This window comes from Rattus rattus, chromosome 8 (genome assembly GCF_011064425.1).
Source record: "Rattus rattus isolate New Zealand chromosome 8, Rrattus_CSIRO_v1, whole genome shotgun sequence".
NCBI lineage: Eukaryota > Metazoa > Chordata > Mammalia > Rodentia > Muridae > Rattus > Rattus rattus.
In genome coordinates this window covers 104,556,778-104,572,814 of record NC_046161.1, presented here as the reverse complement: position 1 = coordinate 104,572,814, position 16,037 = coordinate 104,556,778, and the positions used below count along the sequence as shown (strand labels likewise).

The following is a 16,037-nucleotide window of genomic DNA, read 5'->3' as shown; positions in this document are numbered from 1 at the left end:
AATTCTTGCATTGGGGAGGCAGAGGCAGGAGGATCTCTGAGAGTTCGAGGCCGGCCTGGTCTGCAAGTGAGTTTCAAGACAGCCAGGGGTACACAGAGAAGCCCTGTCTCGAACAAATCAAGCAGACCAAACCACAACAACCAAAAGAATCTTTTTGAAAGTTTAATCATCGCAGGAAGCTACTGCCTGATCGCACCGCGCAGGCGCCACACTGGCTAGACCAGGTGAACGACGCTTTGGTGGCACGGTCACGTGACCAAGCGGCGCGCCCCTCCGACTGCGCCTGCGTGGGGGCTCCCGGAAGTGGCCGGCTCCAAGCGCTGGCGGCCCAGTCCGTCGGCCCGTCGGTCCGCTCGTCCGCTGCCGGTGCCGAGCGCGCCTAGGCCGTCGTCGCTGTCCCTTCGTCTGTCCGGCCCGACGCGGCGGCCGGGCGCTCACCATGGCGTCGTTCATCTGGGTGCAGCTGAAGAAGACCTCGGAGGTGGACCTGGCCAAGCCGCTGGTCAAGTTCATCCAGCAGACGTATCCGAGCGGCGGCGAGGAGCAGGCCCAGTACTGCCGCGCGGCCGAGGAGCTCAGCAAGCTGCGGCGCTCGGCGCTCGGCCGCCCGCTGGACAAGCACGAGGGCGCGCTGGAGACGCTGCTGAGGTGGGCCCGGGTCGCGGGGCTTCCTCCCAGCTCCCTTTCCTATCCTCCCCTCCCAGCGTCCTTCCTTCCCAGCTCTGCTTCCTCCCTTCACAGCCTCGCTCCCTTCCCCTCTCCCCCGCGCCTGGCCTCTCCACTCTGACTCAGGCCAGCGGCGTAGGTGTGGTCAGCATTCTTTCCTGGTGAGAGGACTCTCGTAACCCTGCCCTCCCTTCCGGGTGGCTTCTGTCACCTAGACGCCTTACCTGGGAGGACGTCTGCCATGTAATGGTCTGTCTGGTTACAGCTGTTTGACCGGTTTTCACTTTTTGGGTGTTATAACTGAAGTCTTCGTTTTACAATCCCTCTTCGTGACTTGATTGGGCCACGTCCAGATTTCCTAATAATAGTTAAGTAAGGGAAGGGAGAGAATTGGCACACTGAACCAAATGTCGGTGACTTATTACATTGTTCACTTGAAATAAGTCATCCTATGTTCAAAATAATCAAGTGACAGATTGACAGTTGTAAAAGTTAGGAGCTACAGTCATTTGAACGAAAACTTGAATGACATAATAGACCACTCAGACTTTTTGACAAGGGGAGGGTGTTGGGGGGGATATGCACATGTGTAATACATTGGTTCTTTTTGCAATTGGTGAGAACCCAGGTACTTAATGATGAGAACATTTCCGTGGTACCTTATGATCCAATTTCCGGTAATTGATCTTGTTTCATGCAAGAGACGCTGGTGGATTCGGGTGCAAGGTGCAGAAATTCTGGGAACCGTGATGACCAGAGACATCCCTTAGTTTTGTCATCATCTTAACCCCATGATGTTTCCTTCAGAGATGAACTTTCTGTGCTGCGAGATGGCTGGCCGCTAACAGCCCTTAGCATAGGCATAACGGCTCCCAGCACCGAGTAAACTTTATCTGTTGACAGACAGCGGAGCCAGATTTCAAACAGTTCTCCCATTAGAGTTTTAAAGTGGATTTGCTTCAAAGTGCCTGGCTTTTGTAAAACAGGAGGGAAGTCAGCACAGTGCTTGTCCCTATGGGTGGCGTGTGTGGCCTGTGTGAGCTGCTGTCTCAAGCGCTCCATGCAACATTGTATCATTTGTTCCTGTAAGGCAGTGGTTGTCAACCCGTGAGTCACAGCCCCTTTGGAGTCGAATATCAGACACCCTGCGAGTCAGATATATACATTACCGTCCATGACAGTAGCAGAATTACAGTTAGGAAGCAGAGGGTAGCTAGTCGCTCTCGGAAGTACATAGCTCTTGTATCTGTCTCTCTAGGAGCAGCAGTTTTGCCTGTGGTCTAGTTAGCTTTGTGGGCTTTCTCTCTTGTAGAGCCATAGCTGATCTTTTTGGAGTTTGCACCATGCTGGTCAGAAGCTTTTTGATTTCCACTGACTGATTGCTCTTCCCGTCACCTCCCATAACATGTTCTAAGGCAGCCATTTCATACCTCGTGATCATGTCAATGTGGAATATACACGGTTTCTTCTCCCATGCAACTCTGGTTTTGCTAGTGGCCCTCAAGGAGGAAGAGGCTTGGGACAAAGGTTTCAGTATATTCTATGCAGTCATTCTTTCATATTTTCTTCTTTGCTTACTTTCTAGCAGGGGTCGGGATTAGGACTGATGGGTTGCCTGTTATTGTATGACCTGCAGACAACACTTGGTTAGTTCTGAGTCTTGGTGGCCTAATGGTGTTCTGTGCTTACTCTGCACTTTGCTTCAGTGCTTTTCCTGAGTTGGCTGGTGTGCCCACCAACCACGGCTATCTAGACTTACTGTGCTGCTACTCGTATCCATCGGTTACTTGGCTCAGCCATGCCTGGCTCCCCAGTGGACCCCCAGTCTGGGGGTTCACAGTTTCGTTCTCCTAGAGGAGAGGAGAGTGCACTAGAATTTGGGTATTGTTTGTTGCTGTGACAGACTACCAAGAAACACAAAGGGAGAAAGGTTTGTTATTGCTCATGATTTCAAAGGTTTTTGATCTGTGGCTGCTGGTTCAGTTGCTTTGTGCCTGGAGTGAGGCAGCCTGAGTGTGAGATGGCAGCTAGGAAGTTTCAGGGGATGGGGGCAGCCAGAGAGGAGATGTGCCCTCCAAAGGCATGCTGCCCGTGATCTTCATCCAGCGAAATGATACTTCCTAGTAGCCCATAGAACTCACCAGTGGATTAGCTCATGGATGAGCATTTCCTAATTCAGGCACCTCTCTAGAGTACCACTGGCAGGGGGCTAAGCTTTTAACAAGTCAGTCTTGGGGTGACACTGAATAGCCAAACTACAGCGGGTGCTGGCTGTGTTGACCACTTCCTGTCAAACTGTCACATTTCAGAGAATATATCTAGTTGACGAGACTTGACCAGCTGTTGTGTCTTTAGGCTTGGGGTAGAGGTTTAGGCAGGGGCAGGGGCAGGGGCAGGGGCAGGGGCAGGGGCAGGGGCAGGGGCAGGGGCAGGGGCAGGGGCAGGGGCAGGGGCAGGGGCAGGGCAGGGGCAGGGGCAGGGGCAGGGGGGCAGGGGCAGGGGCAGGGGCAGGGGGCAGGGGCAGGGGGGCAGGGGGGCAGGGGCAGGGGCAGGGGCAGGGCAGGGGCAGGGAAGTTTTTTCTTGTACTTACACAGGTTTTGCATTTCCCTTTCACTAGCAGTCTAGAATATCCCTTTTCTGAAAAAGTTTATCCAGCTTGGCCTTACTGTGTGGCAGGTATGTCTTCAGGCCCTGGTGCTCCGGGCCTTCCTGTAGCCTCAGTAGGATCTAGTGAAGGCAGTGAAGGCCCTGAACCAGAGAGAAGGTAATTTATTGTCTTGGATGTATAATTTGTAGCCTGATGTTGAGCCCGAGAGTTGATTGGTGGCCAGATAATGCACAGCATCATTAAACATTCTGAATGTCACTTTAAGTATACTGGGGTTACTTTTTCGTTGCTATGATAAAGCACCATGCCAGAGGCAGCTTGGAAGGATTTATTTGAACCTATAGTTCTAGAGTAGTGGGTTTCAACCTGTGGGCGGTAACTTCTTTGGCAAACCACTATCTCCAAAAGTATTTACATTACGATTCATGACAGTAGCAAAATGACAGTAATAAGGTAACATCAGAAATAGTTTTACGGTTGGGGTCACCACAGCCTGAGGAACTGTGGTAGAGGGTCTCAGCAATAGGAGGCTGGGAACCGCTGCTCTAGAAGGGTGAGTTTATCGCCCTTATGTGGAAGCATCAGACAAGGCAGCTGGAGCAGCAAGCTGAGGGCTCACATCTTGAACCACAAGCTGGGACAGAGCACAGAAGAAATGGTGAGAGGTTTTGAAGTCTCAAAGCCTACCCGGGAGACTTACTTCCTCCAGCAAAGTCACACCTCCCGGTCAACACCATCAGTGGGGACCAAGTGTTCAAATGCCTGAGACCGTAGAGGACATCTCATTCACTACCACAACAGTAATCCCCCCAAAGGTTTTAGTACTTAAAAATTTTTCCTAGGGATATGTAATCCAGCGTGTCTTTCCTAATCAGGAAGCTTGCTGACTTTATTTAATCTGTTTAATTCAAGTTTTGCTGGTACTCCGTTGGTGAGGTTTACAGGTCCAGGGTCTGGCTCCCACCAGTGCATTGCTTCAGTTACGAATGCCTCTTTAATGTCCTTCAGTCCGAGTAGTCCTCCTCTTGTCATTTGAGCCTTGGCTTTCCTTCCCTTTTATGGTTGCTAGGAATCAAATGCAGGGGCTCAGCCATTCTACACTCCACCTATGACTTTGGCATTTTTGAAGAACTCAGGCTAGTTTTTTTGTGAATGTCTCTTGATAAAGTGTTTTTTTTTTTTTTTTTTTTTTTTTTTTTTTTTATAAAAAGACAAGGTCTCTATGTAGCTCTGGCTGTTCTAGAACTTACTGTATAGACGAGGTTGGCTTTGAACTCACAGAAATCCTGAATGTTTTGACTAAAGGTATGTGCTACCATATCTGGCCCCTCTGGCCCCCTTGGTAAGGTTTTGTATCATTTCCTCGTGGCTTGGGTGTTTGTGCTAGGTGGACCGTGCTGTTTTCAGGGCATTTTAGGGTGTGGTGCCTGCCATTTGATGACTGGCTTTTTATGACTTGGTTAGGATACGTTTGGCAGGTCCTTGACCGTATAGTCGATGAGTAGGTTATATTTCTTAATAAACATTTGTAGAGAAACCACATCAAACTTTTATTATTATCGCTTTGTTCTGTTGAAGCTGGCCTCAAACTTTCTGTTCTTCCTGCCTCTGCGTCCCCAGAACTGAGATCACAGCTGCAGAGCACTTCCCCTAGCTCATAGCGAGTGACAGATTGTGTCCTGGGCTCTGTACGTACAAGCTTTGACCATTGTTAGTGTCTACTGATGAATATCCCCGCAGCCAGCCAGATAGATACCTACCGTGGGAAAAGATTTACTACTTGTCATTACATGGTATGTGGCGCTACCTCCAGACACCTGCTTATTTACTTCACGACACTGTTCTTCTCCTCAGTGAATTGTGATTTGTCAGTGTGACTTATTTAGTGTGCGTGTGTTCGTCAGGATGTGGTCACATGTGTGCATCGGTCTGTGTGCTTGTGTGTACATTCATGTGGAGGCCAGAAGTCAACCTTGGATGCCATTCTTCTGGTGCATCCACTTGTTTATTTTCCTTAAAACTTGTCTGTCTGTCTGTCTGTCTGTCTGCCTATTTAACGCATATGGGTGTTTTGTCTGAGAATATGTCTGTGCATCACATTCACGCCTTGTGCCTGTGGAGACCAGAAGAGGACATCGGATGCCCTGAAACTGGAGTAAACGATGTGTGTGAGTCACCTATGGGTGCTGAATCAAACCCAAGTCCTTGGGAAGATCTTCAGTACTCAGCTGTCAAGCCTCTCTCCTGATCGCCGCTCACAGAGTAGGCTAGGCTGGACAGAGCTTCAGGGTACCTGTGCTGAGGTTATAAGTATGGGATCAAATTCTTCTATTTGCACAGCAAGCACTTTACTGACTGAGCCATCTCCTCAACTCTTGTTAGATTATTCTCGGTGTGGCTACTAGGAGCTCCTTAAGACTAGTTTAGTTCCTTGTGGTTTGGTTGGCTTCACTCTTGGTTTTTCACATCCTCATCACTTTCTGGCCTGGTTCTTGTTTTCCATCCATTTCTTTCCAGTTAGTGTAGGAGATTATCTGGCCACTAAGTGTTCTTGTTCTGGTGAGGTGTCATTGCTTCAAGGCCCTCTCAGTGAATGTAATGTATTGTTCTTTTTGTAGTTGTTCTTGTTTATCTCTACAGTGTTAAGAAAATGAGTTCACATTGATACTTCCAGTCCAGTCCATAATTACAGTTTGTTCCAGCCCTGCCCCCTCCAGTATTTGGGATTCTTTCCTTTGATAGTGAGATAACTGGCCCCCATTAGCTTCTGTGTGCATTTAAGTACGGGCTCAGTTTGCTCAGTTTGCAGGCAAACATATTGTCATGCATGTTGCTCTCTGTCTCTCTTGCTTGCCTTCTTGAAACCTTCCCCACAAGTATTCATTGGAAAGTTAGTCATGATGAAGGTGGTGGGGTATGGACAGGAATAAAGTGAAGGGAGGAGGCCAGCCAGCAAGTCTAGCTTTGACCCTCTATCCTCCAGTTACTGCTTAAAGGCTCACCCTGAGTGTGGTGGCTTGGGTAAGGGTTGATTTACTGCATTATATGAAATACCGATTACTCTGTGAACCATATATTGCAAAGAACAAGAAGTGAGGACTTTGGGTTGGTGGACCTGAAATACATGTAATTTGTGAGCTTTTTGGGAGCTGTGTGTGTCAGTAATGATATGCCTAACCCGTCTGAAAGTCGATAGATGAGTTATTAATGGGTTGATTAGGGATGTGAACTTAGACATAACGAACCTTTTTAAAATAGTGAGACAGGCTCTTACTATGTAACCACAGGTATTCTGGAACTTGCTGTGTAGAAAGAGCTGGCCTCACAGAGCTCTGCCTGCCTTTGCCTCCCCAGTGCTGGGATTAAAGGTGTGAGCTGTCATACAAGGCCAAACATAGCCATCTTAATAAAGTATTTTAAGAAATACAAAGTTTTCAAGTAGGTGTTTGTTGACTTGTACTGAATAATATGAGGTGAATATTTGTTCGTGGTGGTGAGTGTCCTTTTTCATTTTAGTATAGCTCTTTAATGTGCATAATTTAGTGTGTGGTTTAAGGATTGCGTTTAGTAACCTTAAAACAAATGATTAAGTTGGATTTGTGGGCCACTGTAATTGGGGACAAGTAGAGTCTTAGTAATAATCTATTACTGTGAAGAGATGCTGTGACCAAGGCAGCTCTTATTAACCATGGCTTGCTTGTAGTTTTAGTCCCTTATCAGCGTGGTGGGAAGTATTGCAGCAAGCAGGCAGCCATGGTGCTGGAGAGGTGGCTGAGAGTTCTACAAACAGATCCACAGGCAGCCCGAAGAGAGACTGTGGCTGGCCTGGACTTTTGAAACCCCAACGTCTATCCCAGTGACACCACAGGGCCACTCCTCTTCCAACAAGGTTACACTTCCTAATCTCTGTCAAGTAGTGTCACTACTTAATGACCAAACATTCAAATCTATGAACCTATGGGAGCTGTTCTCATTTAAGCCACCAAAAATAGTTTTGGTTTATTCTTTTAATTTATTATTTTAATTTTATGTGTATGGGTGTTTTGCTTGCATGTATGTGGACCGTATGCATACCTAATGCCCACAGAGACCAGAAGAGGATGTAGAGTCTAGAAGATCTGCTTGAACTGAAGTTAGAGATGGTTGTGAGCGACTAATTGTGTTCTGGATGGAACTCAGGTCCTTTGGAAGAGCAGCCAGTATTCTTAACTGCTGAGCCTTCTCTCCAGTCCCCCCCCCTCTATAAATATATATAAATATAGTTGGATTTATATAAATTCATCTCATTTTACTCTGCTAATAATTAGTCTTTCTATCTTTTTTTCTTTTAGATATTATGACCAGATTTGTTCTATTGAACCCAAGTTCCCATTTTCTGAAAATCAGGTAAGCTGTAAATTTTGCTATCAAATTGTGGTTACAGATCACCCATTTCCTTCCCCTCTGAGTCTGTTTCATTGAAGTCAATGATGTGTCTTTACTATGTTTAGGCCTCTATGACTGTTTTATATAAATCATAAGTTTTGAGTCTGTCTGATATGAATATTGTCCTTCTGAAGATTCTCCTGAGTTTTCTTCATGTCCTCAGTCAGTTTTGAAACTTGTATAGAGTGTTAGTCTGTATTTTATACTAATGGGATCTGTTCATAGATGAAAATAATCTGCTATTTTCAACCTTGACTTTTTTTTTTTTTTTTTTTTTGGGCGGGTTGAGACAGGGTCTCTGGCTGTCCTGGAATTTACTATGTAAACCAGGGTAGCCCTGAACTCATGAGATCAGTCTGCCTCTGCTAGGATTAAAGGCCCCCAAGTCTGGCAAAGCCTTTATTGTTTGTTTGCTTGGTTTTTGGTTTTGACACAGGGCTTTTTTTTTTTTCTTTTTTTTTTTTTTTCGGAGCTGGGGACCAAACCCAGGGCCTTGCGCTTCCTAGGCAAGCGCTCTACCACTGAGCTAAATCCCCAACCCCAACACAGGGCTTCTTTGTGAATCTCTGACTGTCCTGGAACTAGCGCTGTAACTCAGGTGCCTGGCCTCTTCTTGTACTAATAGTTTTGCAGATGAAGTTATCATTTGTTGAGACTCCCTTTAAGGAAGTCCAGGGTGAAAGGTGTGTGCATGTGTGGATGTGTTTGTGTGATGGCAGGAAAGGAGCCTGGAGTAGGTGAATTCAAGAGTCAAAGGCAGAAGCTGCTGGGAGCTTGGGGAATGGAGATGGGTGTGGTAGTTGTGTGTGTTGGGAGGTTATAATTCAGCTTAAAGATTTTTGTGTTGTATTTTGATGAATGATTTAAGTGAAACTAAGATCTTTCAAAGTTCCATATGGGTCAAACTTACTTTAGAATTAGGAAGAAAGCTAGGTGTGGTGGTTGCAGGCCTTTGATCCCAGCACTTGGAAGGCAAAGGCAGAGGCAGGTGGATCCCTGTGAATTCGAAACCACCCTGGTCTACAGAGTTCAAGGATAGCCAAGGCTGTGCAGGGAAACTCTGTCTAGGAAAACAAAAAGAAGAGAAATAAGGAGAGTTGTACCCCCCCCCCTTTTTTGGAACTGTCAATTGAACCTGTGGCTCCCAGACACTCTACCACAAGTTACATCCCCAGCCCTCTTTCTGCCTTTTATTTTTTTTTAAAGATTTACTTATTTTATGTATGTGAGTACACTGTCGCTGTCTTCAGGCACACCAGAAGAGGGCATCAGATCCCATTACAGATGGTCGTGAGCCACCATGTGGTTGCTGGGATTTGAACTCAGGACCTCTGGAAGAGTGGTCAGTGCTCTTAACCACTGAGCCATCTCTCCAGCACCCCTCTTTCTGCCTTTGCCTTTTTTTTTTTTCTTTTTTCTTTTTTTTCGGAGCTGGGGACCGAACCCAGGGCCTTGCGCTTGCTAGGCAAGTGCTCTGCCACTGAGCTAAATCCCCAACCTCCTCTTTCTGCCTTTTATTTTGAGGCAGGGCCCCGCTAAATTGTGGAGGCTGGCTTACAATTTATGTAGCCCAGGTAGACCTTGAACTGTGATCTTCCTGCCTTAGCCTTCTGAGTAGCTGGGGTTATAGGCCTGTACTCAGAGGCCCAGCTAATCTTCTGTTAGGTGAAACTTTTATTCTTCTCTATCATGTGTAGCTGACTCTCTACAAAGGAAGTATACTATATAACTATTACTCAGATCAAGAAATAAAATACTGCCTTACTGCATTTTCCCCCAAAAGCCATTGTCTTATGCCTTTAAAAAAATATTTCATTAGTGTAAAATTTAAGCTTCACAGCTAGCATTTTGAGTGCTATTTCTAACTGTTGTAAGTTCATTAAGCTGTGTGGTCTTTGAGTCTGGTTAATTTTGATGTGCTATTTTTATTTATTTCCAAGTTTTTAAAAATAATGAAGCAAAATAAAAAATATGTATTTTAGGCCAAATGTGGTGTCATACACCTCTTACCCACATATAGGAGACAGATGTAGACAGATTTCTGTGGGTTTAAGACTAGCCTAGTTGTAGGGCTACATAGTGAAACCTTGCCTCACAAAACCCCCAAAAGGACTGTATTTATTAGTGGTATGTGTGTATATGATGTGTGTGGATGTAATGGTCTGCATGTGGAAGTCAGAGGTCACCTCTGGGAGTCGGCTCTGTTCTCTCATCTTTGCATGAGTTCTAGGGCTTGACCTCATCTCGTAAGGACTGTGTGGCAAGCTCTGCCTCTGGTCCACCAGGAAACCTCACAGTGCTTTATTTCCTTTCCTTCTCTTTGTTCATAAAGACCACATAGAATAAACGTTCTGAAATAACTTAGGGTTAGTACTTCACATGGGAAAAAGGGTTCATAAGAAGGAAAGGGGTTGTTGGCTAGAGGTGGCAGCCACACAGGATGGACTCTGTCCTCCTTACTGGAATTTCTTCAGGATTTAACCAAGTCCAAAGAGGTAATGTTTTGTTTCCTCTCCCTCATCCTAGATCTGCTTGACATTTACGTGGAAGGATGCTTTTGATAAAGGTTCCCTTTTTGGAGGATCTGTAAAATTGGGTATGTAATGGTTAATAAAAATTATAGACTTGATAAACATTTTTGCTGCTTTTAGATTTTTTAAAAGTCTTCCTAGTAACTCCTTGTGAATACTGCAGTTTTTAAAAAAATGTCATTTTCTTTTTTGACTTCACTTTCTAATCCAATGTAATTTCAAAATATTTGCAGAGCCCATGCCTTGCCAGGCACTGTCCTAGTTACAAAGATGCATAAGGCAGTTGTGTCCAGTTTCTTGTGAAGACAATTATCTCACTGAAATGTACTATGTACACATATGTATAGAGTGCAGAATATGATGTTTTGTTCCATGAGAGACTACATGTATGATGGTGGTCACGTCTGATTGTTGTCTGGTGATATTGTACCTGTCTTACTTCGTGTAACTACGTGCATAACAACAAAGTGCTTAAAGGCTTATTTCTCACAATGTCTAGAAGTCATTGAGGTATGGCTGTAAAATCTCATGGGAGCCTGGATGAGCAAGAAGTTAACTTTACTTCTAGAAAGCAAGCACCGAGTTAGGTCGTGAAGGAGGAGTTTGTACAAGCATTATAACCACGGTCAGAAGGTGAAGGTGTTTAGATCAGCCAGCCTTAATTTCCTCATTTGAAAAATGGAAGCAGTATTTAGTTTATAGAGTTACTGTGTAGGTTAAAAGAGTGAAAACATTTAAAATCTTTAAATGTTTCTTTTAAAAAAATGTTTGAGTATTCATTAAGTATTAGCTATAATGAATGAATAATAAATAATAAATATTGTTACTATGTGTAAACTATATTTATATGTACACATATGATGCATATATTTTATGAATGTTATATGTGTGTATTTTATATAGTATATATACATTATATAAGATACAGTATATGCTAATATCTTGTAATATATATATAATATGTACATAGATACACTTAAGTAAATATATGTGTATACCTTTATAGGTGAGGATGTAGGACTATTATATAATATTGTATACTATATGTTCTGTATAAAATGTGATCAGTGTGACAGTTACTATGGCGTGAAACTGTAAGCTGACTGGGATTTTGAAGGCGATGGTGATGGAGCATAGATTGTAAGGAGTGTAAGGAGGTATAGATATACTCTAGAATTTGCACCTTCCCTCTTTCCTATTAATAGCCAGTTACTATCATACTGTGGACAGGGCTTCATATGAATTATGGTACTGAATTCCCAGTAACAAAAATAAGGACAGACACTTTCATGGCTAGTTGAGTATATTAGCTTAGAAAAGTTAAGTGACTTGTGAAGGGTGTGTGGCTAGGATTTAAAGGAGCTGGGAGGAATGCAGAGAGCCTGCCTCTGAGACCAGGGGACAGACCACTGGGAGATCTGAGAGATGGTGAGTGAGACTAGGTAGTGTGGGTGGTCACAGAAGATTGGCTTGGAAGAGCTTTTGCAAAGTGAAATTGACTGGCTTTGCTGCGTGTCAGAGGGAGGAGGAGGAACAGCGGCTCGACTGAGATTTGGCTGGTCGGATATTTAATTTATGATATGTCTAATGTGGCTTTTCTGTTACCACCTCTGTGTAATCTTCTCTGACATCTGGAAATGGTAGATTTGAAGCTCAGAAGAGAGAGTTCTAGATTTGGTAACAGTTAATCATTAGTGGTAAAATTCATCCCCTCTGACTGATTATAGGCAAAAGCACATAAGAACCAGAACTGCAGTGAAGTTGACAAAAAGCATTTGGGCCGTGGAGGACCCAGGAAATGAAGTGTTCTCAGGTGGTGCTGTCCAGTGCTTCTGACACTTGGTTGTGTGTTAGAGCAATCGGGGGACATGGTAAAGATGAATAAGCAGTCTAGTGTGCCGGTGCCACACGTGAGTGACCTCTCTCCAGCTGGCGGTTGTGCAGCCTGAGTCGGGTTGACTAAGTGGGGTTGAAACAGGTTGGTAGTGGGACGTCTGGAAGAATCGAGTGCTCTTGAGCAGTATCTTACTGCACACTTGCTGCTCTTGTGTCCACTTGGATGAGTAAGTTTCCATGCTGACATGTATGTGGTGGCGTGTTAAACTGCCCATAGAGCACCGAGTTCAGTAACCTGCACCGTAAGGGCCCTTTGCTGTGGGCTGCTAGGGACACTTGTAAAGAGCCTCTTCCCAGTCCTCCCTGGGGCTCGCTTCCATGCCACAGCCTAGCACGGGCAGTGGGCGTCTGTGAAAAGGTGTGTGCGAGTGTGCCCGTAGGTATTGTGCAAACAGAAAAGTTTATGAAAAGAGGTGTGATAGTGGGTGATTTTACTTTTCCTTCCTTTTGTAATTGTAGTTAGTTTTTCTAGCTGTTGCTTGAACTTTAGAGAACAGTTATTATTTATCACTAGTTCTTTCCTTATCACACACTTAGTAGAGGGAGAGAATAGTCAGTGCTTTCCAAAGCTGGTCTCAGGTTAGATGCTATGGGAGAAGTAATCAGAAATCTCTCATATGAAATAGTATGAAAGTAGAATGGCAGACGACAGCCTGGGGTAATGGTAGTTACGAGAAATTCAACAGCATTTACTGCTGGTCCATTCAGTTGTAACACTTAATTCTTCAGCTCTTGGAAGGTTTAAAAAATATTTCTTTGATCTCCCTAATCTGCCTCTCGGATTCTTTATTACTCAGATGTTGATGGTTCTGAGTCCAGGCACACCGTCTACATTTTTTTTTTTAAAGAAAATGCTAGTATGGGGCCGGAGAGATGGCTCAGCAGTTAAGAGCACTGACTGCTCTTCCAGAGGTCCTGAGTTCAAATTCCAGCACCCACATGGTGGCTCACAGCCATCTGTAATGGGATCTGATGCCCTCTTTTGAGATGCAGGTGTGCATGCAGATACAGCACTCATACATAGAATCAATAAATAAATCTAAAAACAAAAAAGAAAATGTTAGTACCAATAACCTAGAAAACATCCTGCTTGGATTTTGTCCTGGCTACTACTCTGAGCCCTAGGTCTTGGGAAGGGAAGGCAGGATGATGAGTAGCTTGGCCTTGGCTATCTAGAGTGCTTGGCAGCCTGGGTACCAAGTGTGTAAGGTGACAGCAGCCATAACCCTGTACTGTTGGATGCATCTTCCGCCTTCAGCTTTACTGCCTCAGAGTTTCTTTCAGGATGTCAGCTCTGATCTTTGACTTCTGGAGTTTTTTACACTTATTCTGGGCTCACTTTTTAATTGCCATGATCCACCTGCCTCCGTTTCCCAAAACGCTGGGATACAGGTGTGCACCTCCCCACTTCCTTGAGCATTCATTCTTCTTTAGGACCCTCGCACTGTTTACTGTCTGGTGTTACCTTGCTTCCATGCTCTTATTTAGAATTCGATTGGCACAGTTAGTGTGTCTGCTGAGTAAGGAGGGTTGGGGACAAGTAGAGAACTGGCTGCCTTTGGAGAGATGCTGACTACTTCATGGTCCTACTGTGTAGAGTAGAGAGCTGTTATCCCTCTGGTTCACTGTGATGGGTTTGCAGTGTTCTGTGTAGGCAGCCTTCTGAGAGTTTGACCTGATGATCAGTGTCTGGTAAACTATATATGAGATGTTGAATTATACTGTGATTAAATTTTACAAATAATTGAGAGCTATCGTAGATTAAAAGAATTGCTTTAAATTTTGATAAAATACACAGTCTACTGTCTTAATCATGGTAAGCATACAGTTCCAAATCGTATTAATCATTCTTACTGTTCTAGTTAGGGTTATTATTGCTGTGGTGAAACACCAAAGAAATTTGGAGAGGAAAGAGTTTATTTGGCTTATATTTCCAGGTAACAAGCCATCACAGAGGGAAGTCAGGATAGAAACCTGGAGGGGGAGCTGATGCAGAGGCCATAGAAGGCTGCTGCTTATTTGCTTGCTTCCCGTGGCTTGCTCAGGATCCTAGCCCAGAGGTGGCTTTACCCACAATGAGCTATGCCCTTCCTCATTAATCACTAATTAAGAAAATACCCTATAGGCTTGCCTACAGGGTGATCTCATGGAGACATTTTCTCAGTTGGGGTTCCCTCCTCTGATGACTGTAGCTTGTGTCACGTTGGCATAAGACTACTCAGCACCTTTCAGTGCTGTGCGGTCATCTTGGTCTAGACGCCCTCTCATCTGACGGACTGAAATCGTACCCATTAAACAGTAACTTCCCATCCCTCTCTTCTTGCTGGCTTCTGGCAGACCTGTTCATCCTCTTGTCTTTGAATCTTACTCTTGTAAGTACTGCATATTAAGTAGACTTACACGTCTGTCTTTCTAAGACGTTGGAGGAAACAATGCATGGGATTGTCTTTTAACCATTTTGAAGTACATGGTTTTCATAGTCCAAGGTACATTCACATTGTAAAACAAACCTCCAAAACTTTATCTTGTAGTACTTTGTTCATTAAACTACAAACCTGCTGACCCCCATTGGTACTTTTGTACTTTGTGTCTCTAAGACTTGGACTCCCTTAAGTATTTCCTTAAGTGGAATCTTCAGTCTCTTTGTGACTGCTTATTTCATGTAAGGTTTGTCTTATGTTGGACCATGTAGGTTCCTATCTTGGTGATTGACTGATAAATACTTGGTGTATGTATATACATTATTCCATTTACACATCCATTGGTTGATGGCCACTCAGGTTGCTCTGAGGATGCTGCTGTGAACATAGGTGTAGAATTCCTCCATGAGACTCCGTGCAGTTCTTTTTGGCATATACCCAGGAAGGGGATTTCTGAGTCGCGTGTAATCTATTTTTAATGTTTTGAGGCCCCACACACTGTTTGCGTAGCACCTGCAGCATTTCCAGCAAAGGCTGCTGCTCATTTCTGTCGTCATCAACACTTGTTCTTTTCATCTTTAAATTAAATCGCTCTACTGAAGCTGTGGTCGTGAGAGTTTTCATCAGAAAGGGGGGAGTTGGGGAGGCCATCGAGGAAGCACTGGGCTTGTTTAAAGTGTGTGAGCATGTGCACACACAAACGTGTGTGTGTGTGTGTGTGTGTGTGTGTGTATGGGGGGGGATAAAAATTTGAAAGGTTATGGAAAAATGAAAATGATTTATTTGAATTTAAGAAATAACATAAAAATAAGTTTTAAATTTTGAACTTGGCAATTGTAAAAATATGGGGACAAACTGTAGGAGAAAAATAATAATTTACCCATCCTTTGAGTTTTTGATGGCAGATATAATGTGGGGATATGCAGTCAGCCTGCAGTAGGAGAGCAGGCAGGTCTTGGGAGAGTCTGTGGGACAGAGGCCATGTTACTACTCATTTAAACGTAGTTTTCTTTAGAAAAAAAATCATACACTTTTCCTTTTCACTTTTTTTCCAGCTCTTGCAAGCTTAGGATATGAAAAGAGCTGTGTGTTGTTCAACTGTGCTGCCTTAGCTAGCCAGATCGCAGCAGAGCAGAACCTGGATAACGATGAAGGACTGAAAACCGCTGCTAAGCAGTACCAGGTATGCAGAAAAGCAGTTTCTACACAGGGAGAACTGGGTTCAAGCAGTGACTGGCACTTAGGTGCTAGTTCTGCGTCTTCGTGACTGATGCGTCCGGAAAACGTGCTCTGAGCAACCGACCCTTGCTGTTGAAGAACGCGTCAGCACTAATGCAGCTGCTCTCCAGCCCATGTCTGTTTTCCTCCCTGTGCACACCCACCCAGCACCTAGCACAGTGCCTGGCACATAACAGAGGCTCAGTGAGTGGTGATTGGACAGCAAAGATGAACATGTGGAAAACCTCTTAAAAATCAATGACTTCATTCAA

At 44.4% G+C, this 16,037-nt stretch overlaps 1 protein-coding gene across 2 annotated transcripts in view; it reads left to right on the top strand.

The window, feature by feature from the left end:
* Positions 1–280: 280 nt before the first annotated feature.
* The window catches only part of Pdcd6ip (programmed cell death 6 interacting protein), a 54,774-nt gene continuing 39,017 nt past the window's right edge, over positions 281–16,037 (top strand). The window contains exons 1-4 of one of the 2 annotated variants that reach the window (XM_032910945.1): positions 281–648; positions 7,607–7,661; positions 10,227–10,296; positions 15,603–15,730. In XM_032910945.1, coding sequence (XP_032766836.1) covers positions 440–648; positions 7,607–7,661; positions 10,227–10,296; positions 15,603–15,730 — 462 coding nt within the window. In that variant the 5' untranslated portion in view covers positions 281–439. The remainder of the gene's footprint in view (positions 649–7,606; positions 7,662–10,226; positions 10,297–15,602; positions 15,731–16,037) is intronic. The other variant, XM_032910946.1, reaches the window with a different exon arrangement.